Here is a 26,139-nt window from a genome sequence, read left to right as displayed (position 1 = left end):
AAATATTATTAGTAAGTAGCTTTGTAACATAACATTTCAGGGTCGTTTGAATCCAAATTGTTAGCCCACCTGAAGGACGCCCCACTGGTGAAGGCAAAGCGTCTATGCGGTAAATGAAGCAGCCCACTCCATAAACCAGCTGTAGGGCCCATGTCTCCTGAAAGAGACAGATATGGAAGCGATCTAAAATGTTCCCCCATTCCACATCATTCACTATGGACCTCAATCCCGCCACATCCCAGGAAAGAAACTCCATCTTTTTTGGGAGGATCTCTGCAGCAGTACGTACTTGCACTAATAAGGATTGCCTCCGCTCTTCTCTGGTTTCAATCTTATTTACTTGTGCCCTTGAAGGCTCTGGTGTAACATTAGTCCTTTCTCACACTAGGTCGAGTTCCCAACTCTGTTTCCCCTGTCCACTCAGCAGACCTACGCTCCATGTCCTCCAAAGGGGTACTATAAATATGATATATATAACTGCTGAATGAAATTTCATCAAATTTGGCAGGATGCTAGATCTTGGTATGCAGATTGTGCTTTTTGTGATATGGTGTAAATCTGTTAAGTCGTTTTTGAGACATTAAACGAAAAAAATAATTCTATATCTGGACAGTTGAGTCCACGACAGGCTTGAGGGACTCTCATTGGAGCATCAATTTAAAAATGGAGCATTCTCATTGGCTCAGGGAGCTTTATTTCCCTTGGGCTATCTCACTTCCACGGGAGGCAGACCCACAGACACCCACAGCACTGAGCAGTCTGATTGAGAAAAAAATGTTTCTGACAGCCATTACAGGACTCAGAGACTTAGTTCCATGTCCTGAAATATAAAAAAGGAAAATCGTACAAGGGAGCAGAGTAGGGATACCCTGACCCCCTAGGCCCCATGGGGAGGACCCTGAGGGACCCCACTCCCAGGGACCAAAAGCAAAAACAAAAATCATCAAGAAATGCAGCAATTCAGTGGGAGTCCTGCGGAATCGGGGGGAAAAGAAAAAATTGCAGCCGGGCCAGATTAACTGAGCTTTTGCCCCGAGGTTGTATTTATAAACGGAAGGTGGCTATGTAGCTCCATCCTGGAGCCTTCAGAGGTACCTGAAATTAGTTTATATGGGGAGGGTGGCTGCGCGGCCCTATTTTCTGAGCCATTAAAGGCCCTTGGGTGCCCACCTCGGGGGCCGATTACTTTAAAGGAGGGGAGCCATGCGGCCCTGTCCCTGAGCCATTCATGGCCCCAGAGAAGCTATCTCAGGGGCTGGCTCACATACTATGCCCGGGGAGCCCACCTCAGGACATAGCAGTTTCCCTACCCACACTGACGTGGGCAGGGAAACCTGTGTTTACTGCCACCTGGCGGTGTATCTTCAAAACGTCTGCCAAGCGGGAACAAACTCCTAATCTGCTCCCAGTGGGCAGGATCTTTAAAAATGCACCTGCCCAGTGGGAGCAGAATTCTGATCTGTTTCCCTGCCCACATTGATGCGGGCAGGGTTCAGATCAAAATATTGCTCCTGCCTTTAGGGAGCATCATTAGTAGCTGCTCTCTGTGGGCAGGAGCAATGCTGGCTCCATGTGGGGAACTGGCTGGCACAGTGGGGGCCTTGCGGCTACCAAAAAGAATATGGTGGTTGCCCTGGGTGCGCACCATGGCACCCACCTCTAAGTGGTAAGATCCTTGAGGGATGGGGTCCCTATCCTAAATAATGGCTCAAGGAGGGGGGCCATGTGGCCCCCTCTCCTTTATTGAAATGAGTGGCCCTGGATGATGGGGTCCTCAAGTCGTAACAAGGCTCGGGTTGAGAGACTGCGTGGTCCCCTTTATTTGAGTGGCCCTGGGGATGGTCTCCCCCAGGGAATAAAATGGCTTGGGGAGAGGCTCTGCGCAGTCCCGCGCCCCTTTACTTAAATAAGTGACCCTGGGGAATGGGGTCGCAAGGGCCTAACAAGGCGCTGGGAGGGGAGCCACGAGGCCCGCCCCTTTATTTAAATGAGTGGCCCTGGGGAACGTGTCTGCTGGGCCTAACAAGCCTTGGGGAGGGACCTTGGGGAGGACCATGTGGCCCCTCCCCTTTTATTAAAATACAAGGACCTGGGGGATGGAGTCGTTAGGGCCTAACAAGGTTCGGGAGGGGGACCACGCATCCACCCCCTTTAAAATATATGGGGCCCTGGGGAATGGGCCAAACTCTCACTGCGAAAGGTCGAAGTGCTTGGTTGCATGCAGGGGGTGGGCCACAGGGCCTCACCCCATTCCCCTAGGCCTTTTTTTAAAAAATTGGAGTGGGGCCACGTGACCCCCTTCACAGAACCTATTATGGCTTGGGTAGCCTGCTGCCCTACACGACCGAAGGACATGCGTAGTGTGGGTTTGGCTGGATTTCTGGAGTTGGTCACTGGGCCTGAACTGGGGCCTGGCCTCGTGGCAAACCACCCCCACTGCACACAGGCAAAGGCCATGCACAGCAGTGGGTTGACTGTATGCGGGGGTTTGGCTCCCTCCAGCCAAATTCCCATAATGCATGGGTGAAGGCTGTGTGCGTCATAGGGTTGGATTTACGTATGGTAATTAAATAAATATTACTTCACTGACAAAGGTTACAATTTATAGTTAGGTGCGATAAAAAGATTTGCTTATAAAAAAACTGAGAAATTCATTGAAAAAACAAAGGTTAAAATCGGTGAATTTGTCAGTGAACTAAAAAACAACAGAAATTCACCAGTTAAAATTAGCAGAGCTAACTACAACTTGCGCCCCCACCATGCGGTGCTTATTAACACATATGTTTTTTTCACTGAATGTATATATTTCTTCGTTTTCCAGTTTTAAATAGCGCGAACGCAACCCAAGGTATTGGAGCACTTTACATGAGCAGCAGTTACGCTATACAAGGATACATTCATTTTTTGGTAAGTGATTTGACCAGAATCACAGGATGTTGAGCCGATGCCATGACTCAAACCTGTTTCCCCAGTTTCAAAAATGTTAGCAGCTTTGCATGTGCTGTCAAGCATGCAGGGAAAGAGATGAAACAATTGCTTTAACAGACAGGGAGCTGTATGTTTAGCAGCTCCCTGTCTGTGAGAGCAATGCCGGCTCCTGCAGGAGGTGGGGAGGCAGCAGGAAAAAGAGGAGAAAGAGGCAAAATGAAGGTGAGAAATGAGAAGAAAGAGGCAGAATAATGGTCAGCAATGAGCAGAAAGAGGCAGAATAAAGGTCAGCAAGGAACAGAAAGAGGTAAAATAAAGGTGAGAAATGAGCAGAATAGGCAGAACAAAGGTCAGAAGGGGGCAGAAAGAGGCAGAATAAAGGTCAGAAATGAACAGAGATAGGCAAACTAAAGGTCAGCAATGAGCTGAAAGGCAAACTATTGGTCAGCAAAGGGCAGGAAGAGGCAAAATAGAGATCAGAAACGAGCAGATAGACGCAATATAAAGGGCAGAAATGGGCAGAAAGAGGCAAAATAGAGATCAGAAAAGAACAGGAAGAGGTCAAATAAAATAAAGGTCAGCAATGAGCAAAAAGAGGCAAAATAGAGAAAAGAAACGAGCAGAACGAGCAGTAGGAGGCATTCATACACTCACATACTCACTCACAGACCTACTCAGACATTCATGCACCCACTCAAAGACCCACTTAAAAACTCAGGCACCCATTCACACACCCACTCAGAGACTCACACAGCCAATCACACACCCACTAAAAGACTCATGCACTCACTCACAGTTCCATTCAGACACTCAAGTGCCGAATCACAGACCCACTCAGACACTCCTACACCAACTTACACAGCCATGTACACACCCATACAGTCACTCACAAACCCACTCACAGACCCATACAGCCACTCACACACCAACTCAGCTACCGATACAGCCACTCACACACACATTCTCAAAGGTTACAGGTTACAGTTAGGAAATAACAATTTTAAAAAACGTTGGAATTTACTAAAAAACAAAGGTTAGAGGGACAATTTAGTTAGGAAATAGATTTTTTTTTAAAGTAGTAATTCACTGTAAAAAACAAAGGTTACAAGGATGCTCTAGTTCGGAGATAGAATTAAAAATCCTTAGTAATTCACTGAAAAAAACAAAGGTTACAGGATTCAGATTTCACCTATACAAAACCATTTAAATTCAGCAGTTATAATTACCTGGGCTAACTATAACTTACACCCCCGCAATGCATTGCTTATGACCTCACATATTACTTCACTTGTGACATGGTCAGTGGCATCACTGATGACATCACTTTTGACATCTCAAATGACATTGCTGATGTCACCCCTAGTGACAAGACTGTGTACAATAATTTTAGAGCTAGGGTTATAATAGGGGGCAGGATTATGTTATAGAATAATAGAATTAAATACACTTTAATTAAATTAATGGTACTTTTAGGAAGTAATTTAAATTGTTAAAGGAACAGTGGGGTTCATGTAAGTATAGAACAAACTTTAATTACATAATGATATGTTTGTACTGAGATTTCAAGGAAGCGACCCTCGGGATAGTAATTGTTTTCTGTAATAACAAATGTGTCCAATGCACATTTTACACTGCTGCAGTCTCTGGTTCCATCCATGCCTATCCAGTTACCATGTGAAATCTATGAATATTTTTTGCTATATATATTTTCATATCTGAGATTTAATGCTGTTATATATTCAACTTATATCATAATATTACACTGCTATTTAAAAAAAGCAGTGAAAGTCATGATGTAACGCAACTGGGGCTATGTAAGGCGCTCTGATACCCGATTCGGATCAAGTTTGTGCAAGATAAAACTCCCTAAAAAATAAAAATGATTTGCTTGACACTTTACACTGTACATCAAGAAATTATTTGAAGAATCACATTTTTCAAAAAAACATGAACAAAATATGTTTGCTAACTCTCCATGATCCCCATGAATCTGACTTGGAATGGTTTGCATCGTTCCAATGATTTCCTTCCAATGACCTTGTGTATCCCACCTTATTCTCATCTGTTGCATCGTACGCTGATGTATACTTCTTCATTGCTGGTAGCGCCAAGACCTGAAACCGGCGTCGGAACTCGACAATCCCCATTCGATGGCTGTATCCTGTGGTAATGCACAATGGATTAATGGTAAAAAAGTAACTGTCATACATATCATTTGATTTATCTCAATAAGCACGTGCACTTGAAGACCAGAACAGTTCTATAGTTTTCAACCAAAGCAATCTATAATGTTTCACTTAATTACCTTCATTCATATCAGCAGCTCTACCTAACAATGACGTTATCACCACGCACCCTGCCCATTGCTAATCTATCTATCTATCTATCTATCTATCTATCTATCTATCTATCTATCTATCTATCTATCTATCTATCTATCTATCTATCTATCTATCTATCTATCTATCTATCTATCTATCTATCTATCTATCTATCTATCTATCTATCTATCTATCCATCTATCTATCGATCCATCTATTTATCTATCTATCGATCCATCTATCTATCTCTGCTTTTACTATTTTTGTCATTCTTGGTAACATCACTGTACGTTTAAGGTAGCTCATGAAGACATCTGTGAAGAAGACAATCTTGCTGCTTACTTCAGAAAGGAAGAGTAGAGGAGAAGTTTAAGTTATCTGTATGGTACAAAGCACACTGGAAGAAAGACTGGGGTAATTTGCAAAATATTGCCCCCTACTTAATCCCAACCAAAAATGTTGGTCAGCAACATTAAATCAGATGACTCAATCAACCAATCAACCATCACGAGGACAAAGCTCAGATGCGGATCCCTAGAAGTTCTCATCCCAAAACTGTAAAAAGCTTTGGTAGGGTGAGCTGGGGGATGAAGGGGTTGGCGGGTATAGGTAATGGGGTGATGGTGGTGGGTACTCAATAATTAAGTAGGAGACTATTGGGGTGAGAAAATAGTTTACAGAAAAGCGAGAGCAATTTTCTCAAGAACAGGTTCCAGAAGGGTGAGAGAATGTCAAGAGATGCACAAGCAGCTTGGGAAGAGTCCCAAGAAAAACTGACTCTTATGTCCATGCCAAAGTTCTATGCTATTTCTATAAACGTTAACAACTTAAATATTCAGACTAACCAAAAGGCAATTGTGGGTTGGCTGAAAAACCAAAAAATATCCATATTATTTCTACAGGAGACTCATCAGATAGCATAAGGCAAAGCTCTTTAAATGGGCACCATTCCAACTTCTGCAACTTGCTTCTGTCTCAGCAAAGCTCAAAGGCATGGTAGTTCTTTCTAACAAAATATTTACTATCGATGTAGTTAGAACATTAGCTGACAAACTGGAAGCTGAATGAATGGAGAAATTCTACTGCGCCACTCATTAATTACAGTTGTCTCATCCTATGGGTCAGTTTTTGATGAACCCAACCATATTTACAATCTATCCCTTCTAAAAATGTTATAATCTGAGGCGACTTTCATTAATTTTGTTCAAAGTTTGGAGTATGATGTCAGCGAGCAGAAGAAAGACCAAAGGAAACTGAGCATGGCAAGGGGCCATTACTAGACTTGGTGGAAAAATGGTAAATTGACCCTTCGAAAATTCTTACCAAAAGCAATACGATTTGTTATGCCTGTTTTCAGTCTGCATTCATATTCCAAATGTAAGGCCACAGAAGAAGAAGATCGTTGTCCATCTGAGTGGTAACACTAAATAGGGGTAGGTAGAATTTGTGGAGCTTCAATCTGGGAAATTACAGAAAAACTCAGCGAGATTCTAAGGAATTGCTCCAACGGGAGGGAAATATTTAGCTCATGCTGCTTGCCCTGCAATTTAGCTCTGGTAGCATGAGCAGCAATGAAGAGCAGTTTGAAGGGCACCATGCTTGTGCAAAAGAGCACACCCATTTGAGTTGATTTTGCTGCCACTCGAGTTGAAAACCTTTACATTAATAACATTCGCACACCTCAGTATACAGTCTTGTCACCTCACCCCACAGTACAATAACTATGACTTGCCACTGTACCATGCACTAGGTTCTGCCAAATAATATAATTTCAGATGTCATAAGTGTTTTAAATAATGCAATGATTTCACATGCTATAACTTAAAATATTTCCAATGGTATAGCTAGTGCATTGAGAAAGGGTGAGCTATAGTTAATGTTGGGTGGAAAGTGAAGTGATAAGATTGTGTATGGAGGTGCGCTATTATTTTAAAGGTGGTGCATAACTATAAATGTGAGTTATATATACGACATAGTATTTTGAAAGTGGTGTGTAAATGCTAAATTTCACACATTATATTGTTTGAATTTGTTATGTTTGGTTTGTCACAAATTGTGTAAGAGGTGTGTAAATCTTAACTCTAAGAGGTACTTATAACTTCTGATTTTCTAATGTTTGTTTAAATTAAGCTGGCTTTGTAAACCAAACATAAATAGTGTTTCCCAAACTGTAACCTATCTTTAACCTTTGTTATTTTGCGAATACATATATTACACAGTGGCTGCAGCCACAGTGTAGTTGTAGTGAGTCAGATTTTCCATAGGAAGACCGTATTTTTATTTTGCTAACAACTTTGGCACTGTTTGACAAATCTTCACAATAATTTCCCAACAAACAGTTCATCCACCTCAGCCCCGGCCTGGAAAGGTTTGGGATGATTTGGCAAGTGGGGGCCAAGAAAAAGGTGAGTACCACAACACATTTTTTCCCTTTGGAATTTCCACGGGATAAATTAAGCAATGATATAGAGAAACCGCAGGACAGAATTATACCTTTTGTGAGGCCTTCTTGGACTCACTTTGGTTCTCTTTAGTTTTATATTTTACACATTTCAGCAGACATTGTTTTAGCACTGTTATTTTTACATGTTTAGCTTGCACAATATCATTCTGAGAAGACGCTGCACATGTTGCTTGTTTTAGAAAGCCTTTCTCGTTATGTAATCAGTACGCTCCGTTCAAGGCTCAGAACATAGAAGAAGATATCCTAGTGCTTGCTTTGCCCGTTCGGAGTCAGCTTCTAACATCTAGACATATCATTGCATCAGAGCTGTACCTCTAACACAGTGTGGATTATATTATATACACGGTACACTGCCCTTTTACGGGTCATAGGAGCACTCCAGTTATGACTGTCCTGGAATGATTCTGGTCCTCAGGGCCCCATCCCCCAGAGCCTGGCCACGTTTCCCTGGGTGTCCTGTTCCCACCCAAGGCACCCAGTGTGCATGTTGGGAACAGTAGGGGAAACCTCAAGGTCCCCATGTTCCCAGCCGGCTCCCCGCCTCCTGTAGAAGCTGGCGTTGCTATCACACACAGGGAACTGATAGAAATGCTGCTCTCTGCGTGTGAGAGCAATACTTTCATGTCTTTTCCTGCCTACATGACTGCGGGAAGGGAAAGAACTGAAAACTCTGCAATTGTTTGCTCTCACTTTGTAGAAATTGTGAGCTCCCGCCAAGCAAAAGTAAACAGCTTTCTCCTGAGGGTGCGCACCTCGGGAGATAGCAGGAGCTGGTCCTGAGGGGTGGCGGTTCCCAGGGCCATATATTGCTCCGGGATGTGGACTGTGCAGCCCCCCTCCTTTGCTCTGCATGAACCAGCCCCAGGGAGGTGGTGGTCCCTGAGGCCGTATATGGGCTGGGAGAGGGGCTGTGGGACCACCCTCCATGTTTACATTTTGGATTTGGCCCTATGGAGGTAGTGGTCCCTGGGGCCGGGAGTCCGTGAGTTAGGACAGAACCCATCCATATTGTTTATTTAGCCCTGGGTAGTTGGTGGTACCAGAAAGTTTCTAAAAGCCCTAGGAGGAGGGTCCATGCAGCTCCCTTTCTTTTTTTTTAAAAAACCCCAGGGAGGTAGTGGTCCTGGGTATTGGAAGGTCTGCACTGCCCCTAATATATCTATGCAGCCCTGGGGAGGTGGTGGTCCCTGGGGTATAAAAATGCCCCTGGAAGGTCCATCTGTGCCCCTCCATTCATATAATAAAGTATTCATGCCCCCAGCACCTAGCCACCCAGGGGCTTTATTAAAAACAAGCACCGTAGACTGAATTTGTTTCTTAAATTTTATGCCATGGATTTGCAAATCTGTCGTGATTTTGCTGCAAGAATTAAAACAAAAAAGTGCTTTTTTGCCCTGGTGGTGTCCCAGGGGGACCTCAGGACCAGAGCTGTTGCTGATGTCGAGTCTCAAGATGGTTGCCAACACTTCCTGGTTGAAGTGTTGGCAGCCAATCAGATATCAGCATGAGACTGAGAGGGTTTGCAGAACCTTACAGCCCCTATATATACAAATTTCGTCCCTATAGATACAAATTTGGATTACATTTAAAATCTCAAAAACTACTGAAACGATTTACAGCAATTCATAAAAAAAGTCACTTTCTAGACCAACAGCTACCTTTCTGCCAAGTTTGGTTTAATTCCGTTCAGCAGTTCGGGCTGTAGACGCGTCTAAAATCACTATGGGAATTTGCAAGAAGAAAATGTGTTTTGGGTCCGCTTTTTTGCCTCCGTCTTCACTTGATGAATCACTTCAAAACTTTCAACATAGCAGCTAGACTGACTGTCCTACTAATTTTGGAACTTTTCTGAAGATTCGTCAAACGGCGCCAAAGTTATAGGCAAAACAAAAAACGCTTTTCCTATGGAAATTTGGCTCTGCATATAACTACCTACTGGCGATATATATATATATATATTCACAGAAAAAAACATAGGTTTCAGGGGTGTTATAGTTAGCTGGCCATTTCACTGGTACAAAACCATATACATATTAGGGCAAGAGATTATCTAAGATATTCATAAAAAAAATATATTTGTACTTATAATAAACTTATATTATTTTTAAATATATTTTCGTGAAGTCGGGTGCCTGCATCGTGAGTGCAGAGAACCAGGTCAGCCGTGCTGCTGTAGAGCCAGAGAAACCAGGTCAGCAGAACCGTTGTAGAGCCAGAGAACCAGGTCAGCAGAGCTGCTCTAGAGCCTAAGAAGCAGGTCAGCAGAGCTGCTCTAGAACCAGAGACCCAGGTCAGCAGAGCTGCTCTAGAGCCAGAGATCCAGGTCAGCAGAGCTGCTCTAGAGGCCGAGAACCAGGTCAGCAGAACTACTGTAGAGCCAGAGAAACCAGGTCATCATAGCTGCTATAGGGGGAGAGAACAAGGTCATCAGAACTGCTTTAGAGCCAGAGAACCAGGTCAGCAGAGCTGCTCTAGAGCCAGAGAACCAGGTCAGCAGAGCTGCTTTAGAGCCATGGAACCAGGTCAGCAGAGCTGCTCTAGAGGCAGAGAACCAGGTCAGCAGAACTGCTTTAAAGCCAGAGAACCAGGTCAGAAGAGCTGCTTTAGAGCCAGAGAATCAGGTCAGCAGAGCTGCTCTAGAGCCAGAGAACCAGGTCTTCAGAGCTGCTTTAGAGCCATAGAACCAGGTCAGCAGAGCTGCTTTAGAGCCAGAGAACCAGGCCATCAGAACCGCTCTAGAGGCAGAGAACCAGGTCAGCAGAGCTGCTTTAGAGGGGGAGAACCACTCTCTACTACTCGCTCTCTACTACTCTCTACTACTCACTCTCTACTACTCTACTACTCTCTACTACTCTCTCTACTACTCACTCTCTACTACTCACACTCTACTACTCACTCTCTACTACTCTACTACTCTCTACTACTCTCTCTACTGCTCACTCTACTACTCACTCTACTACTCTCTACTACTCTCTACCACTCACTCTCTACTACTCTACAACTCACTCTCTACTACTCTCTCTCTACTACTCACTCTATTACTCTCAACTACTCACTCTCTACTACTCTCTCTCTACTACTCACTCTCTACTACTCTCTACTACTCACTCTCCACTACTCACTCTCTACTACTCGCTCTCTACTACTCTCTGCTGCTCACTAACCACTACTCACTCTCTACTTCTCGCTCTCAACTACTCTCTACTACTCACTCTACTACACACTCTCTACTACTCTACTACTCTCTACTACTCTCTCTACTTCTCAATCTCTACTACTCTATCTACTACACACTCTCTACTACTTGCTCTCTACTACTCACTCTCTACTACTCACTCTACTACTCACTCTCTACTACTCTCTCCTACTCACTCTATTACTCACTCTCTACTACTCACTCTCTACTACTCCACTACTCTCTACTACTCACTCTCTACTACTCATACTCTACTACTCTCTCTACTACTCTCTCTACTACTCTCTCTACTACTCACTCTCTACTACTCTCTCTCTACTACACATTCTCTACTACTTGCTCTCTACTTCTCGCTCTCTACTACTCTCTAATACTCACTCTACTACTCACTCTCTACTACTCCCTACTACTCACTCTATTACTCACTCTCTACTACTCCACTAGTCTCTACTACTCACTCTCTACTACTCTCTCTCTACTACTCACTCTCTACTACTCTCTACTACTCTACTACTCACTCTACCACTCTTTCTCTACTACTTTCTACTACTCTCTCTACTACTCACTCTACTACTCATTCTCTACTACTCTCTCTCTACTACTCTCTACTACTCACTCTCTACTACTCTCTACTACTCTCTCTCTGCTACTCACTCTATACTACTCTCTACTACTCGCTCTCTACTACTCACTCTCTACTACTCTCTACTACTCACTCTAATACTCACTCTCTATTACTCTCTACTGCTCTCTACTACTCACTCTCTACTAGTCACTCTCTACTACTCACTCTTTACTACTCTCTACTACTCACTCTCTGCTACTCTTTACTACTCACTCTCTACACTCTACTCTCTATTACTCATCCTCTACCCTCTACCTATCTCTACCTCTCTCTACCTCTACCTCTCTACCTCTCTTCCTCTACACCTCTACCTCTCTACTTCTCTCTACCTCTCTCTACATGCACACATATGCACATATATATATATGCAGATATATGCATATGCATATGTATGTATATATATGTATGTGTATATATATATACATACATATATATAATCTGCATATCTATATAATGACAAATATAAATGCATGCATACATATACATATATGCATACATATGCATGTTATGTACATGAAAGTTTGAAAAACACTAATAAAAGCAAAGCTAAAAAGCCACCTAATTACAAACAGAATTGCTTTAACTTAAACGAGGGAGAGACCTATTGCATTTTCAATGCTTGTTTACTTTGGTTCCATCAAGAAGACATTCAGATGTGTCACACATTTGCCATAAATTCTGAATGTTAGCATTCTAGTTGCTCATTAGATCACTGTGACCGCTCAGCCCTCCACAGGGCTTGGTCGCCCCACTCACTGCTGCCGCTCCTGCCTGCCTTTGCTGCCTCCTGCCTGCAGATTCCTTCGCTCGCTGCCCGCTGCTCCTGGGAATTTCCCGCTGCTCCTGGGAATTTCCCGCTGCCCGCTGCTTCTTGGAATTTCCCGCCGCTGCCTCCCTGCGGCCCCGCCCCCCTGTGATTCCATTCGCCGCCCCGCTCCCGCCACTCAGCTGCTCCTCCCTCCCGGCTCCTTACTTATGACGCCCCCAGAGCGACCGCGCAGCGGACGCGCGCAGCGGGAGCGCCGATTGAGCGCCGAAGGTGCGCCAAAGGTAAGCCCGTCTGCGCCCGTCCGCGCCTGGACCGTGCCCAGCGCCAGACCCCCTGGTTCTCGCCCTCGCCAGCACACCCTGCACATCTACGACGCCAAAACCCTCCACGCACTCAATGCCGGCCGAAACACCGCCTGCTACCGAGCCACCCCGAGACGCACCCACGGACCCTTCACCTGCCTGACCTGCCACTTCACCGGCCTCCGACCCAACACCGCACCTGCTAAACCAAGCCCCAGCAACAAACACCTGATGTGCATCCTGCTCAACACCCACTCCATTCACAGGCATGCCGTCGAACTCTGGAACCTCCTCGACTCGACAGCACCAGACATCGCCTTCCTGACGGAAACCTGGATGAACGCCTCCTCAGCGCCCGACGTCGCCATCGCCGTCCCGGAAGGCTACAAAATCACCAGGAAGGACCGCGTCAACCAGACAGGAGGAGGCATCACCATCATCCACAAGAACACCATACACATCACGACCAACTCCGATGACACCTTCACCTCCGCCGAACACCTCCACTTCCAGATACACACCGACCCCAAGACCACGCTCAGAGGCACCCTCGTCTACAGACCACTGGGACCACGCACACAGTTCAGCGAAGACATCACAGACTTCGTCAGCCCGCACGCCATCAATTCCACCGACTACATCCTCCTGGGGGACCTCAACTTCCACCTGGAGGACAACAAGGACCGCAACACCATGGCTCTGCTGGACAACCTGGCCAACCTCGGACTCAAGCAACTGGTAACCACCCCCACCCACTACGCCGGCCACACGCTTGACCCAGTCTTCTCATCCAGCAAATACGTCACCTTCAGCCACTCCACCAATCTCCAGTGGACTGACCACAGCTGCGTCCACTTCAGCTTCAGTAAAACGACGACCCACCACCACCCTCAACAAGCCCCCCGCAGGAGCTGGAACAAGATCACCGGCGACCAGCTCACCACCTTCCTCAGCCAGAACCCCCCCACCAGCTCAACGGACCCCAACGAAGCCACCAACAACCTCACACAGTGGATCGCCAACTGCGCAGACGCCCTCGCACCACTGAAGAAGAACCCCCCCAGCAGACGCGGCAGCAAGAAAGCCTCCTGGTTCACCGACGAGCTCATCACCTCCAAGAAGAACTGCCGCTCCCTGGAGAACACCTGGCGCACCAACCAGACCACAGACAACATGACGGCCCTCAAACACGCCACCCGCAAACACCACCAACTGATCCGCGCCACAAAGAAGACAGCCTTCAAGGAACGACTGGACAACAACACCCACAACAGCAAGGAACTCTTCAGCATCGTCAAAGAGCTCTCCAACCCCGACGCCGGAAACAATGACATCACTCCCTCGCAAGACCTCTGCGACTCCCTCGCAGCCTTCTTCCACGACAAGATCGCCAACATTCACAACAGCTTCGGCCCACCAACCACAAACCCCACCAACGAACCGATGCCCCCACCGCCACCCTCCGCACCTGGACCCCAGTAAGCACCGAAGACACAACACGCACAATGAACACCATCCACTCCGGATCCCCTACGGACCCCTGCCCACACCACATCTTCAACACGGCCGACCACATCATCGCACCCCACCTCCGCGACATCATCAACTCCTCCTTCAACACCGCCACCTTCCCGGAGTGCTGGAAACACGCCGAGATCAGTGCCCTGCTGAAGAAATCAACTGCAGACCCCTCCGACCTCAAGAACTACCGCCCCATCTCGCTCCTCCCGTTTCCTGCCAAAGTCATCGAGAAGACCGTCAACAGACAGCTAGCCGCCTTCCTCGAGACCAACGGATCCCTCGACCACTCGCAATCCGGCTTCCGAGCCAACCACAGAACGGAGACCGCCCTCATCGCAGCCACAGACAACATCAGATCCCTAATGGACAACGGGGAAGCTGCGGCCCTCATCCTCCTGGACCTCTCCGCAGCATTCGACACTGTCTGCCACCGCAACCTGGTACAGCGCCTGAACAACACCGGCATCCAGGAGAAGGCCCTGGTGTGGATCACCTCATTCCTCGCCGGAAGAACCCAGAGAGTCCGCCTCCCCCGTTCCGGTCAGCGGCCACCGAAGTCATCTGCGGCGTTCCACAAGGGTCATCGCTCAGCCCCACCCTCTTCAACGTCTACATGAGCCCCCTCGCAACCATCGCACGTCAACACAACCTCAAGATCATCACCTACGCCGACGACACCCAGCTGATCCTCTCCCTCACCAGCGACCCGGACGCCGCCAGAGCCAGCCTACACGAAGGTATGAAAGACATCGCCGAATGGATGAAGAACAGCTGCCTAAAACTGAACTCAGACAAGACGGAGGTCCTCATCCCTGGATCATCACCCTCCGCCTGGGATGACTCCTGGTGGCCCCCTGCCCTGGGAGCCACCCCCAAGCCAACGGACCATGCACGCAACCTAGGCTTCATCCTGGACTCCTCCCTCTCGATGACCAGACAAGTCAACGCCGTCTCGTCTTCATGCTTCAACACCCTGCGCATGCTTCGAAAGATCTTCCGGTGGATCCCCACTGAGACCAGGAAGACGGTCACCCAGGCCCTCGTCACCAGTCGGCTGGACTACGGGAACGCCCTCTACGCCGGCACCGCCGCCAAACTCCAGAAGAAACTCCAACAGCTCCAGAACGCCTCAGCACGACTCATCCTGGACATCTCCCGACACAGCCATATCTCCGGACACCTGAGAGACCTGCACTGGCTCCCCGTCAACAAAAGAATCACGTTCCAACTCCTCACCCACGCACACAAGGCACTCCACGACCTGGGCCCCAAGTTCCTCAACAGCCGCCTGACCTTCCACAAGCCCACCCGCCAGCTCCGCTCCGCCAGCCTCGCTCTCGCCACCGTCCCCCGCATCTGCAGAGCCACCACCGGAGGAAGATCCTTCTCCTACCTGGCAGCCAAGACATGGAACTCCCTCCCCATCCACCTCCGGACAACGCAAGACCATCTCGCCTTCAGGAAGCAACTCAAGACCTGGCTGTTCGAGCAGTAGCGTTCCACCCCCCCCCCAGCGCCTTGAGACCCTCCGGGTGAGCAGTGCGCTATACAAATGTCTATGATTGATTGACTGTAGTAAAGCTACTGCTCACCAGGGAAGTCTGCTGCTGGTATTGAAAGTGCATGTTTCAGTCTGCATGTCAGAATCTTTTAATGAAATAGAAGAGGATTTGAGAAGTCACTCAAAATGTGCCCTAATTTTCTTTCTGCAGCAGCAATCATACTTTCTATGGCAAAATGCACCCCCTCATTTTGTTCCTTTTTAAATTAAATGTTTTAAGAGTTACCACTTTATTCCAATCAAGATGGCTTCAGGTGTGCCATACGTTTGTCATAAGTAGGACTGTTAGCGCTCTAGTTGTTCTTTAGAACCCTCTGGGAAGCTGCAGTAGAACACAAAGGAATCAACTGACAGTCTCTGCCCTTGTCGGATGTACATGTTTTACTGAGAATGTCAGACTTCATTCTCACATTACTGAGAAAGATAATGTGAATTTACAGAAAATATGCTCTCAGTTTAGCTTTCTTTTTCAGAGTTTTATATAGCGCGAACTTGACCCGAATCCAATCAGGCATCAGAGCGCTTTACATAGCACCAGTTGCGTTACACGAGGACACATTCATTTTTTGTTAGGCACGGGGAGATTAAGTGATTTGCCCAGAATCACAGGATGTTCAGCATCATTACCGAGACTCGAACCCAGTTCCCCAGGTCCGAGGTCGAACGCCCTAGCCGTTAGGCCAACTCCTCTCCCCTAGCTTATAGATCACCTTCCAAACCTCTGTGGGAAAAGCATGAGAAAATAGTTTTCTCTCAAACATGATTCATGATATCCCAGCAGAAGGCTTTTTCACATTGTAAAATCACCTTAGAACACACCACAAATCTTAAAATGAGTATGGTACCATCAACAAATGATTTATATTGTACCTAAAGTCTTAAAAACTTCTATTAACTGCAATGCTTTTTAATGAGGTGCTATCATGTATATTGGTCCCAAGATGGCTGCCAACACTTCTTGGATGAAGTGCTGACAGCCAATCAGATCTCTCGATGAGATGTGTGGTTAGGCTCCGCCCAGATATATATGTGAGTTTACTTTTGATTTTCTCAGGAACTACTGAACGGATTTACACCATTTAAGCAAAAGGCACAAGTCTGAACTGAGGACTACCTCTTTGCCAAATTTGGTGTAATTCCATTCAGCACTTCGGGCTTGAGCTGCGTCAACAGGTCCTATGGGAAAATGCATGGGGAAACGCGTTTAGGGCCCCCTTGCATTTTAGGAATTGTGGTGTGTGAATCATGTTTGAGAGAAAACTATTTTCTCATGCTTTTCCCACAGAGGTTTGGAAGGTGATCTGTAAGCTAAACTGAGAGCATATTTTCTGTCAATTCACATTATCTTTCTCAGTCATGTGAGAATGAAGTCTGACATTCTCAGTAAAACATGTACATCCAACAAGGGCAGAGACTGTCAGTTGATTCCTCTGTGTTCTACTGCAGTTTCCCAGAGTGTTCTAAAGAACAACTAGAGCGCTAACAGTCCTACTTATGACAAACGTATGGCACACCTGAAGCCATCTTGGTTGGACTAAAGTGGTAACTCTTAAAACATTTAATTTAAAAAGGAACAAAATGAGGGGGTTCATTTTGCCATAGAAAGTATGATTAGTGCTGCAGAAAGAAAAATTAGGGCACATTTTGAGTGACTTCTCAAATCTTCTTCTATTTCATAAAATAATAATGACATACAGACTGAAACATGCACTTTGAATACCAGCAGCAGACTTCCCTGGTGAGCAGTAGCTTTACTACAGTGATGTAATGAGCAACTAGAGTGCTAACATTCAGAATTTATGGCAAATGTGTGACACATCTGAATGCCTTCTTGATGGAACCAAAGTAAAAAACTGAAAGTATTTCTTACTGAGGAGACTGCAGTAAATGAGGAAATTAGGAAACTTCATAACAAATAAATCTCCCAAGATGGCCACCAGAGACACAAGAGCCCAAATGTAGCCCAAATATCACCCAGATGTAGCCCAAGTATAGCCCAATGACAGAATGTCCCAAAGTGTTCTAACAAACACCTAGAGAGCTAACCGTCTTACTTATGACAAAAGTATGGCACACCTGAAGCCATCTTGATTGGAATAAACTGGTAACACTTAAAACATTTAATTTAAAAAGGAACACAATGAGGGGGTTCATTTTGCCATAGAAATTATGATTAGTGCTGAAGAAAGGAAAATTAGGGCACATTTTGAGTGACTTCTCAAATCCTCTTCTCTTTCATTAAAACATTCTGATATGCAGACTGAAACATGCACTTTTAATACCAGCAGCAGACTTCCGTGGTGAGCAGTAGCTTTACTACAGTGATCAAATAAGCAACTAGAGTGCTAACATTGAGAATTTATGGAAAATGTGTGACATATCTGAATACCTTCTTGATGGAATCAATGTAAAAAACTGAAAGCATTTCCTACTGAGGCGACTGCAGTAAATGAGGAAATTAGGAAACTTCATAACAAATAAATCTCCCAAGATGGCCACCAGAGACAAAAGAGCACAAATGCAGCACAAATATCACCCAGATGTAGCCCACATGTAGCCCAATGACAGAAGTGTGCAAAACACTTATTTTTTGTGTATTTGCAGTTTTATATAGTGCAGACTTGTCAGGTATTGGAGTGCTTTACATGAGCATTGGTTACATCACACAAGATCAAATTTATTTTGGTTGTAGACATGGGGAGATTAAGTGATTTGACCAGAATCACAGAATGTTGAGCTGAAGCAGAAACTCCAACCTGGTTCCCCAGTTGCGAAGTCTGCAGCTCTGGAAGTAACACCACATCCTCTCCCATAGGTGCAACATTTAATGAAGTGGTCAACTGGATAAAAAAACATAAAGATTACAAATAATTTAAAAGTTCTTTGTCGCTATTTAAAAACTCAGAAAATATGTCCTCATTTTAGTTTTTTAGAGTACAAACCATAATTTTGATGCAAATATAACCCTCTCAAATATGTAATTTCTAAAGGAAATACTCTAGGTATTACAGTTTTGATTACATCAAGATGACGTCAGGCGTTTCACACTTTTTGTAATAAATATATAATGTTAGCAATCTAGTTGTTCATTGGGATACTGTTGAGAGGCAGAGGCCAAGGGCACGGACTCCGAAAATTGAAGGCAGGTAGGAGAGTGCAGAGGCAACAATTTGACCACACTGGGCAGGCAGGAAGGGCAGTGGCAGCACAACAGACTATGGAGGGCAGGGGAAAGGGGGGCAGAGGCAACAAACCAACAATACAGGACTGGCAAGAGAGGCTGTGGCAATATAATAGACCATTGTGGGCAGAAGGAAGAGGCAGTGGTAGTACAACCATACATGCCAACAGACCCGTTTCAGCCAGGAAACGTCCAATGTTTTTAAGCTCAAATGGGCTTTATTTGATCTGTCTCCTGTCTACAATCTCCTCTTTTTCAATGTAACTCAAAGGGGAAAATCAATACCCCAGTTTTATTTCAAAATCTCCCTCTTACCAAGTATAAAAATGTTCGCAAGTATGGTACATCGGATCATGGTAGGCAGGAGGAATTGGGGTAGGGACATGGACTCGGATAACAGAGGACAGGAGGGACATGGAGAGGTGCACCAAACTGACCCTACAGGGCAGGCATCAGGGTTTGCAGCAGCACAATACACCACACAGCGCATGCGGGACGGGAGTGCAGCACAACAATCCATAGAAAGCAATAGGGAGGGGACAGGACCATGCACATGGACAACAGAGAACAGAGGGGAAAGAGGCAATGGTAGCTAGCTGACCATAATGGACAGACAGGAGAGAAAGCTGTAGCATAACAGACCATAAAGGGCAGGAGGGACGGATCAGGGGCATTACAATGGAACAGACAAGCCAGGAGGGAGGGAAGAGGGGTCGCACATGGAAACAGAGGGCTGGGGGCAAGGGGGCAGGGCAGGAACAGCAAGATGACCATGGAGGTCAGGCAGGATGGGCACTAGAAACAAGACACACCATGGAGAGCAACAATGAGACTATGATGGCATACATACAGACCATGGAGGGAAGGTGGGAGGGGGTCAGGGGCAGCTAGCTGACCACACAGGGAAGGTGGGAGGGGCCATGGCAGCACAGAAGACCATGCATGGCAAGCGGGAGGGTTAGTGGCAGCACAATGGCTATGTTGGGCAAGAAGGATGGTGCAGGGGCATGCACAAAGGACCATGGAGCATAGAAGGGAGGTACAGGACCTGGGCACAGACAAGAGAGTTCAGGGGAAGGGGCCTCACAACAGACCGCGTGGGGCAGGCAGGAGGAGCAGTTGCAGCATAACAGACCAGGGAGGGCAGAAGGGTGTGGCAGTAAAATGGACCATGGAGGACAGGAGGAAGGGGATAGGGGCATGGCATGTGGACAGGCAGGGTGGAGGTGGTAGGGACAGGTTACAGTCATCTGACAATACTAGGCAGGTGGGAGGGGAGTGGCAGCTCAACAGAACACTCAGAGTAGATAGGAGTGGCAGGTCCATGGAACATGGTGGGCAAAAAGGATGGAGCAGGGGCATGCATAAAGACATCGGAGGGCAGGGGGAAGGAGAATAGGGGCAGCAAGCTAAGCACAGAGGCTAAGCAGGAGGTCAATGATGGGCCATAGAATTGGGCAATGGAGGGCAGGAGGAGTGGACTGGTACATCATGCTAAATGGAAGGCAGTGGCAGCACATCAGACCATGCATGGCAGGAGGGAGGAGGCTAGTCCATGGGTTCAGACAACAGAGGATAGGGAGGAGGTGGATGGGGCAGCAAGCTAACTGGTCAGAGAAGGTGGGTATTAGGAACTTTATTGTTTTTAAAATGTGTGTCTGTGCGAACTACTTAAAATATGTAGCAGCATAATCTCACTTTTATTCAGGAAGAAGAGGACGTTTGTGACTGTGACTCCGGGCTCACTTGGCAGAAACACCCCCTGACCCTCCACCCCCCATCGCAAAATGTAATGCCCGTGAAAAGGTAGGTGGACGCAGTGGTATATAGAACATAGTCCTGAGAGCACGATTGAAAATGATAACTAGATATAGTATATGGTATGAACTATGCACCAAAAAGTGTGATATAAGATGAACCGGGGCGTGAAATATAATATGCAATACATTGTGCGCAATGACAGATTCATTGGAGAGCGCGAGATAGCACAGGCACTAGCGCGTGCTATGCGATATGCGCCTTGGAGTGTAATATGCACAGGGCAGTGTTGTGTAACCTAACTAGTCTCTAAAGTTGTAATATAAAATATGTGCTGGGGAGTGTAACGTTGCATATGCACTGTGACAAAGATATGGATCCCCAGATTGTAATATGTATGGTATAGCGCTGTGCGTTATAACATAGGTATCGAGGAAGGCACGTTAGATGGGGCAATATAACCCGTGCGAAGGCAAGTGTAGCATGACATATTCACGGGGTGGTGTTACAGTGCACATGGGCTAGAGAGTGTCATAGCATATGCACTAGCTGGTGGAATACAACACAGAGGTGTGAGGCACTCGGCGGGCACTGGTGGGTGTAACACAGCATGGGGCTCAGCCAGGAGCACGCTGTGACTCTCAAGTGAGGTTCGTCTCCTTTCCAGAGAGTAAAATAAAAAGTATTACACATCCGGCGGTGGATGTGTGTTTTATTAACCATGAGGGGGTTTCTTGCATAGTTTGGTTGAATTTTTGTCAAATCCCCTTTGTATGGCTTAGTGTGCGTGTATATTAAATGTGCCCGTCAATAGCTACCCATGTTTGTATAAATAAACGACAAGGGTGTCTACTTGGAGAGTACCCAACGGCGGGGGCGCCGAGATTAGGCACGGTAGGGCGTCAGACACGTCAGAGCTTCACTAGCGGTGTAAATACATTCCATGTGGATTCAGTCTATGCATAGTCGCCTTTTAATGAATATCACGCAAATCGTCATGGTGATAGGTACATACGGTTTGTCCAGCATGTCCTAGGTGTTTCTATAAATATATATTTTTTAAATATAATAAAAAACAAAGGCCGGCCCCGGGGGATGGGGTCCCCGGGGCCATAAGTGGCCTGAGGAGGGGGGCAACGCAGCCCCCTCCTAAAGAATTACAAGAAAAAGAAAAAAGGTCATGACCCGGGGGTTGGGGTCCCCGGGGCCGATTAAGGCCTTGGGAGGGCCAAAATAATTTTTTTCAACAAAAAAAATTAGGGTGCAGGCCCTGGGGGATGGGGTCCCCAGGGCCAGTAAATTAGAAAAATAAGGGGGGCCACACAGCCCTCCTTTTAAAATAAATAAAATAAACAAAAGACCGGCATCGCGCTGGAGGCCACACCCCTCCTTGCAGCACTCTGCAAACGCGCCCCCTGGCCAGTTGTAAGTTGGGGAATTAATTCCCCTTCAATACTGAGGGTCCCTGAGGGCCAACTAGCCCAACAGGTATCTCCAGTATGTGCCAGGGAGCTGCGTTGCAGACAGGTGTTCTGATGCCATGCCCCTTTTTACACCTCTATGCAACGCAGCTCTGTGGCACTTACTGGAGGTACCTAGTTGGCTAGTTTGTCCCTAGGGACCCTTTTGATTCAAGGGGACTTAATCTCTCAACTTAGAACGGCCACAGGGCGCGTTTACACAGTGGTGAAGGGAGGGGACGGGGCCTGAGGTGACGTGTGCAAACACGCCCTGTGGCGTGTTTTAAGTTGGGGAAATAATTCCCTTTAAATCCTGAGGGACCCTAGGGGCCAACTAGCCCACCAGGTGCTTCCAATAAGTGCCACTGCTCTGCGTTGCAGAGAGGTGGTGCAGGCCGTGCCCCTTTTTACACCTCTCTGCAATGGCGGTTACTGGACGTACCTAGTGGGCTATTTTGCCCCTAGGGATCCTCAGGATTCAAGGGGACTTAATCTCCCAACTTAAAAAACGGCCACAGGGCGTGTTTACACAGTGGGGAAGGGAGGGGATAGGGCCTGAGGTGACGTGTGCAAACACGCCCTATGGCGCGTTTTAAGTTGGGGAAATAATTCCCCTTCAATCCTGAGGGCCCCTGGGGGCTAACTAGACCACCAGGTGCTTCCAGTAAGCGCCACTGAGCTGCGTTGCAGAGAGGTGGTCTAGGCCGTACCCCTTTTTACATCTCTCTGCAACGCAGCTCTGTGGCGCTTACTGGAGGTACCTAGTGGTCTAGTTGGACCCTAAGGACCCTCAGGGTCGTACCTAGTGGGCTATTTTGCCCCTAGGGATCCTCAGGATTCAAGGGGACTTAATCTCCCAACTTAAAAAACGGCCACAGGGCGCGTTTACACAGTGGTGAAGGGAGGGGACGGGGCCTGAGGTGACGTGTGCAAACACGCCCTGTGGCGTGTTTTAAGTTGGGGAAATAATTCCCTTTCAATCCTGAGGGACCCTAGGGGCCAACTAACCCACCAGGTGCTTCCAATAAGCGCCACTGCTCTGCGTTGCAGAGAGGTGGTGCAGGCCGTGCCCCTTTTTACACCTCTCTGCAATGGCGGTTACTGGACGTACCTAGTGGGCTATTTTGCCCCTAGGGATCCTCAGGATTCAAGGGGACTTAATCTCCCAACTTAAAAAACGGCCACAGGGCGTGTTTACACAGTGGGGAAGGGAGGGGACGGGGCCTGAGGTGACGTGTGCAAACACGCCCTATGGCGCGTTTTAAGTTGGGGAAATAATTCCCCTTCAATCCTGAGGGCCCCTGGGGGCTAACTAGCCCACCACGTGCTGCCAGTAAGCACCACTGAGCTGCGTTGCAGAGAGGTGGTCTAGGCCGTGCCCCTTTTTACATCTCTTTGCAACGCAGCTCTGTGGCGCTTACTGGAGGTACCTAGTGGTCTAGTTGGACCCTAAGGACCCTCAGGGTTCAAGGGGACTTAATCTCCCAACTTAAAATGGCCACAGGGCGTGTTTACACAGTGGGGAAGTGAGGGGACGGGGTCTGAGGTGACGTGTGAAAACACGCCCTGTGGCGTGTTTTAAGAGGTAGTTTTAATCCCCTGCCCTATTATATACTAGGGGCTTAAAGAGGAGGTCATGCTGATCACAGGGGGACCCCAACGCATAGTGTTCCCTAGTGTATGTAGGTGTTTTCACTGTATTCTGAGTGTCTTTTAACATAGCACTGGCTCTAGGACTGCTTAGTCAGACTCAGTTACCACCAGTATCCATCTGAAAAAGTTGAGGGTACAGGATGATTTTGCAACAAGGCTTCTTTCTGCTCTTCTGTTTGTTCTTTCTGCACGTTATCCTTCTTCCTGCACTTTGTTCGTCTTTGAGGACTTCTGTTGCTTCTTTCTGCATTTCTTTTTTTTCTTTCTGTGCGTTTTTTCTTCTTTCTTCACATGTCCTATCTCTGTAGGCATAGTTAGAAATTAGCATTTAAAAAACCTTTGAAATTCACTGAAAAAACCAAAGGTTTCAGGCACGTTATAGTTAGGAATTAGCATTTAAAAAACCTTAGAAATTCACTGAAAAAACCATAGGTTTCAGGGGCGTTATAGTTAGCTGGACTTTTCACTCGTACAAAACCATTGAAATTCCCCCGTTATAGTTAGTTCAGCTAACTATAACGTGCGCGCCCGCAATGCACTGCTGATGATGTCACATAGTACATCACTCATGACATGGTCAGTGACATCACTCATGACATCACTGATGACATCTCAAATGACATCACTGATGACATCCTCCTTGTGATAGAGTGGCAGACCTCCTCTCCCCCTCATATAACCTTTGATACACATGTTCAAAAATAGAAACTAAAATTTTCAAAACAATGGACATACCAATATCAGTTACAACAACCTAGTCAGTAATTCTAAGATCCACATACACATCCACTCATTCACCAACAGTCCTATACAGTCACTCATACATTTACTCACTCATCATGTGTACTCATACACCTATACATCCTGTTACACAATGCCACTCATCCATAGAGTTACTCACACACATAGTCACTCATGCTAATAAAGAATCAAACATCCATTTACTTGCATATACAGTTATACACACACCACCACACTTACTTCCACAGAAACTTACACATGCTGAGGGGCATATTATCAAGCCAAGCGATAAAATTATCGCCGCTTTAGCGGCAGAAAACTGCCGCTAAAACGGCGATAATGGGCTTGATAATATACTCTACGGAATTCTAATTGAAGCCCATGTTAAATGTGAAGGACATCTAACATGGGCTTCAATTGGAATTCCATAGAGCATATTATCAAGCCCATTATCCACGTTTTAGCAGCAGTTTTCTGCCGTTAAAGCGGCGATAATTTTATCGCCTGGCTTGATAATATGCCCCATAGTCTTTTAAACAATCACTTATAGAAACACATACTTATTCATACAGGAACTCTTTCAATCTCTCACATATACTCACTTATATACACCAATAGTCACATATACTAGTTTAAAACATATGTAGTTACTCATAAAGACACTATTGAGACAGTCATTCACTCACTAACACACCCATGCACACACTCATCCACCCATACAGTCCTGCACACATGCTGTCTTCAACACATACAAACAGTGAGTCACTCATTCATGCACCTATGCACTACGTAATACCCCCCACTGAACCATACAGACACTCAGACACTCATACTGATACTCAAAAAAACAACTAATAACCTATAAAGACACTCATGTAGCTACTCACCAACCCATGCAGCAACTTATACACAAAGTGAGAGACTGATACAGATATTTACCAATCAGTCAATCAATCAATATAAGCTTTATTTCGATACAAAAAAATATCTTAAAAGCTATACAATCCCAGATAAACACATACAGTACTCCTAAATACATTTTTTTTTTTAGGTGCTATGTAAAGTAAAACAATTGGTTAAAAAAGACATTTAAAAACAGGATAATAAAAAGAATTTAAAATGTATACATACATTGTGCCTGTAAAAGGAAAAGTGCTTGTGATAAAGAGCAAGCACCACTTGAGCACTTAAATTATTTAGGAATTAATGCACAAGTTTCTCGCTCTAATACTCCATGCCCATCTAAGAAATTTAGCTGTTGCACAGGCATGGAAGTCCCTTGAGTCAGATCTTAAAATACGTAATGCTACTTGGTAACTGCGGGTACCTAACTCCCTGCAAAGTGGTTTCAGCCAACGCCCCCTTGGTACTTTATAAGCTGGGCAAATGAACATAAAGTGTGGGATTGACTCCACGGCAGCCTCACAGCTTGGACAAGAGGCGAGAGTTTTGTGAGGTGGCTTCCACTGCGTGGTAGATTCTCGCAAGGGGAGGATACCTACCCTGAACTTAAAGTACAAAGCTCTGTCATATGGTTTTTGTATTAGGTCCAGGTAGGGTTCAAAGTGCATTATGTGCTTATGCTGCATAAATTCCTCTGTTAGCCCTCCAACTCTAGGGTTGATGAGGTCATTCATGGTAACCCACCGCCAATTCGCC

At 46.2% G+C, this 26,139-nt stretch overlaps 1 protein-coding gene across 5 annotated transcripts in view; it reads right to left on the bottom strand.

Annotated features, from left to right (window-relative positions):
• Positions 1–26,139, bottom strand: part of MYO18B (myosin XVIIIB) — a 1,573,426-nt gene that overhangs the window by 849,031 nt on the left and 698,256 nt on the right. For all 5 annotated transcript variants that reach the window (XM_085634174.1, XM_085634172.1, XM_085634173.1 and 2 more), the window contains one exon: positions 4,980–5,089. In XM_085634174.1, the coding sequence (XP_085490300.1) occupies positions 4,980–5,089 (110 nt within the window). The remainder of the gene's footprint in view (positions 1–4,979; positions 5,090–26,139) is intronic.

This window comes from Triturus cristatus, chromosome 11 (genome assembly GCF_964204655.1).
Source record: "Triturus cristatus chromosome 11, aTriCri1.1, whole genome shotgun sequence".
Classification (NCBI taxonomy): Eukaryota; Metazoa; Chordata; class Amphibia; order Caudata; family Salamandridae; genus Triturus; species Triturus cristatus.
The sequence above is the reverse complement of the archived record's forward strand: the minus strand, read 5'-3'. Positions and strand labels throughout refer to the sequence as shown.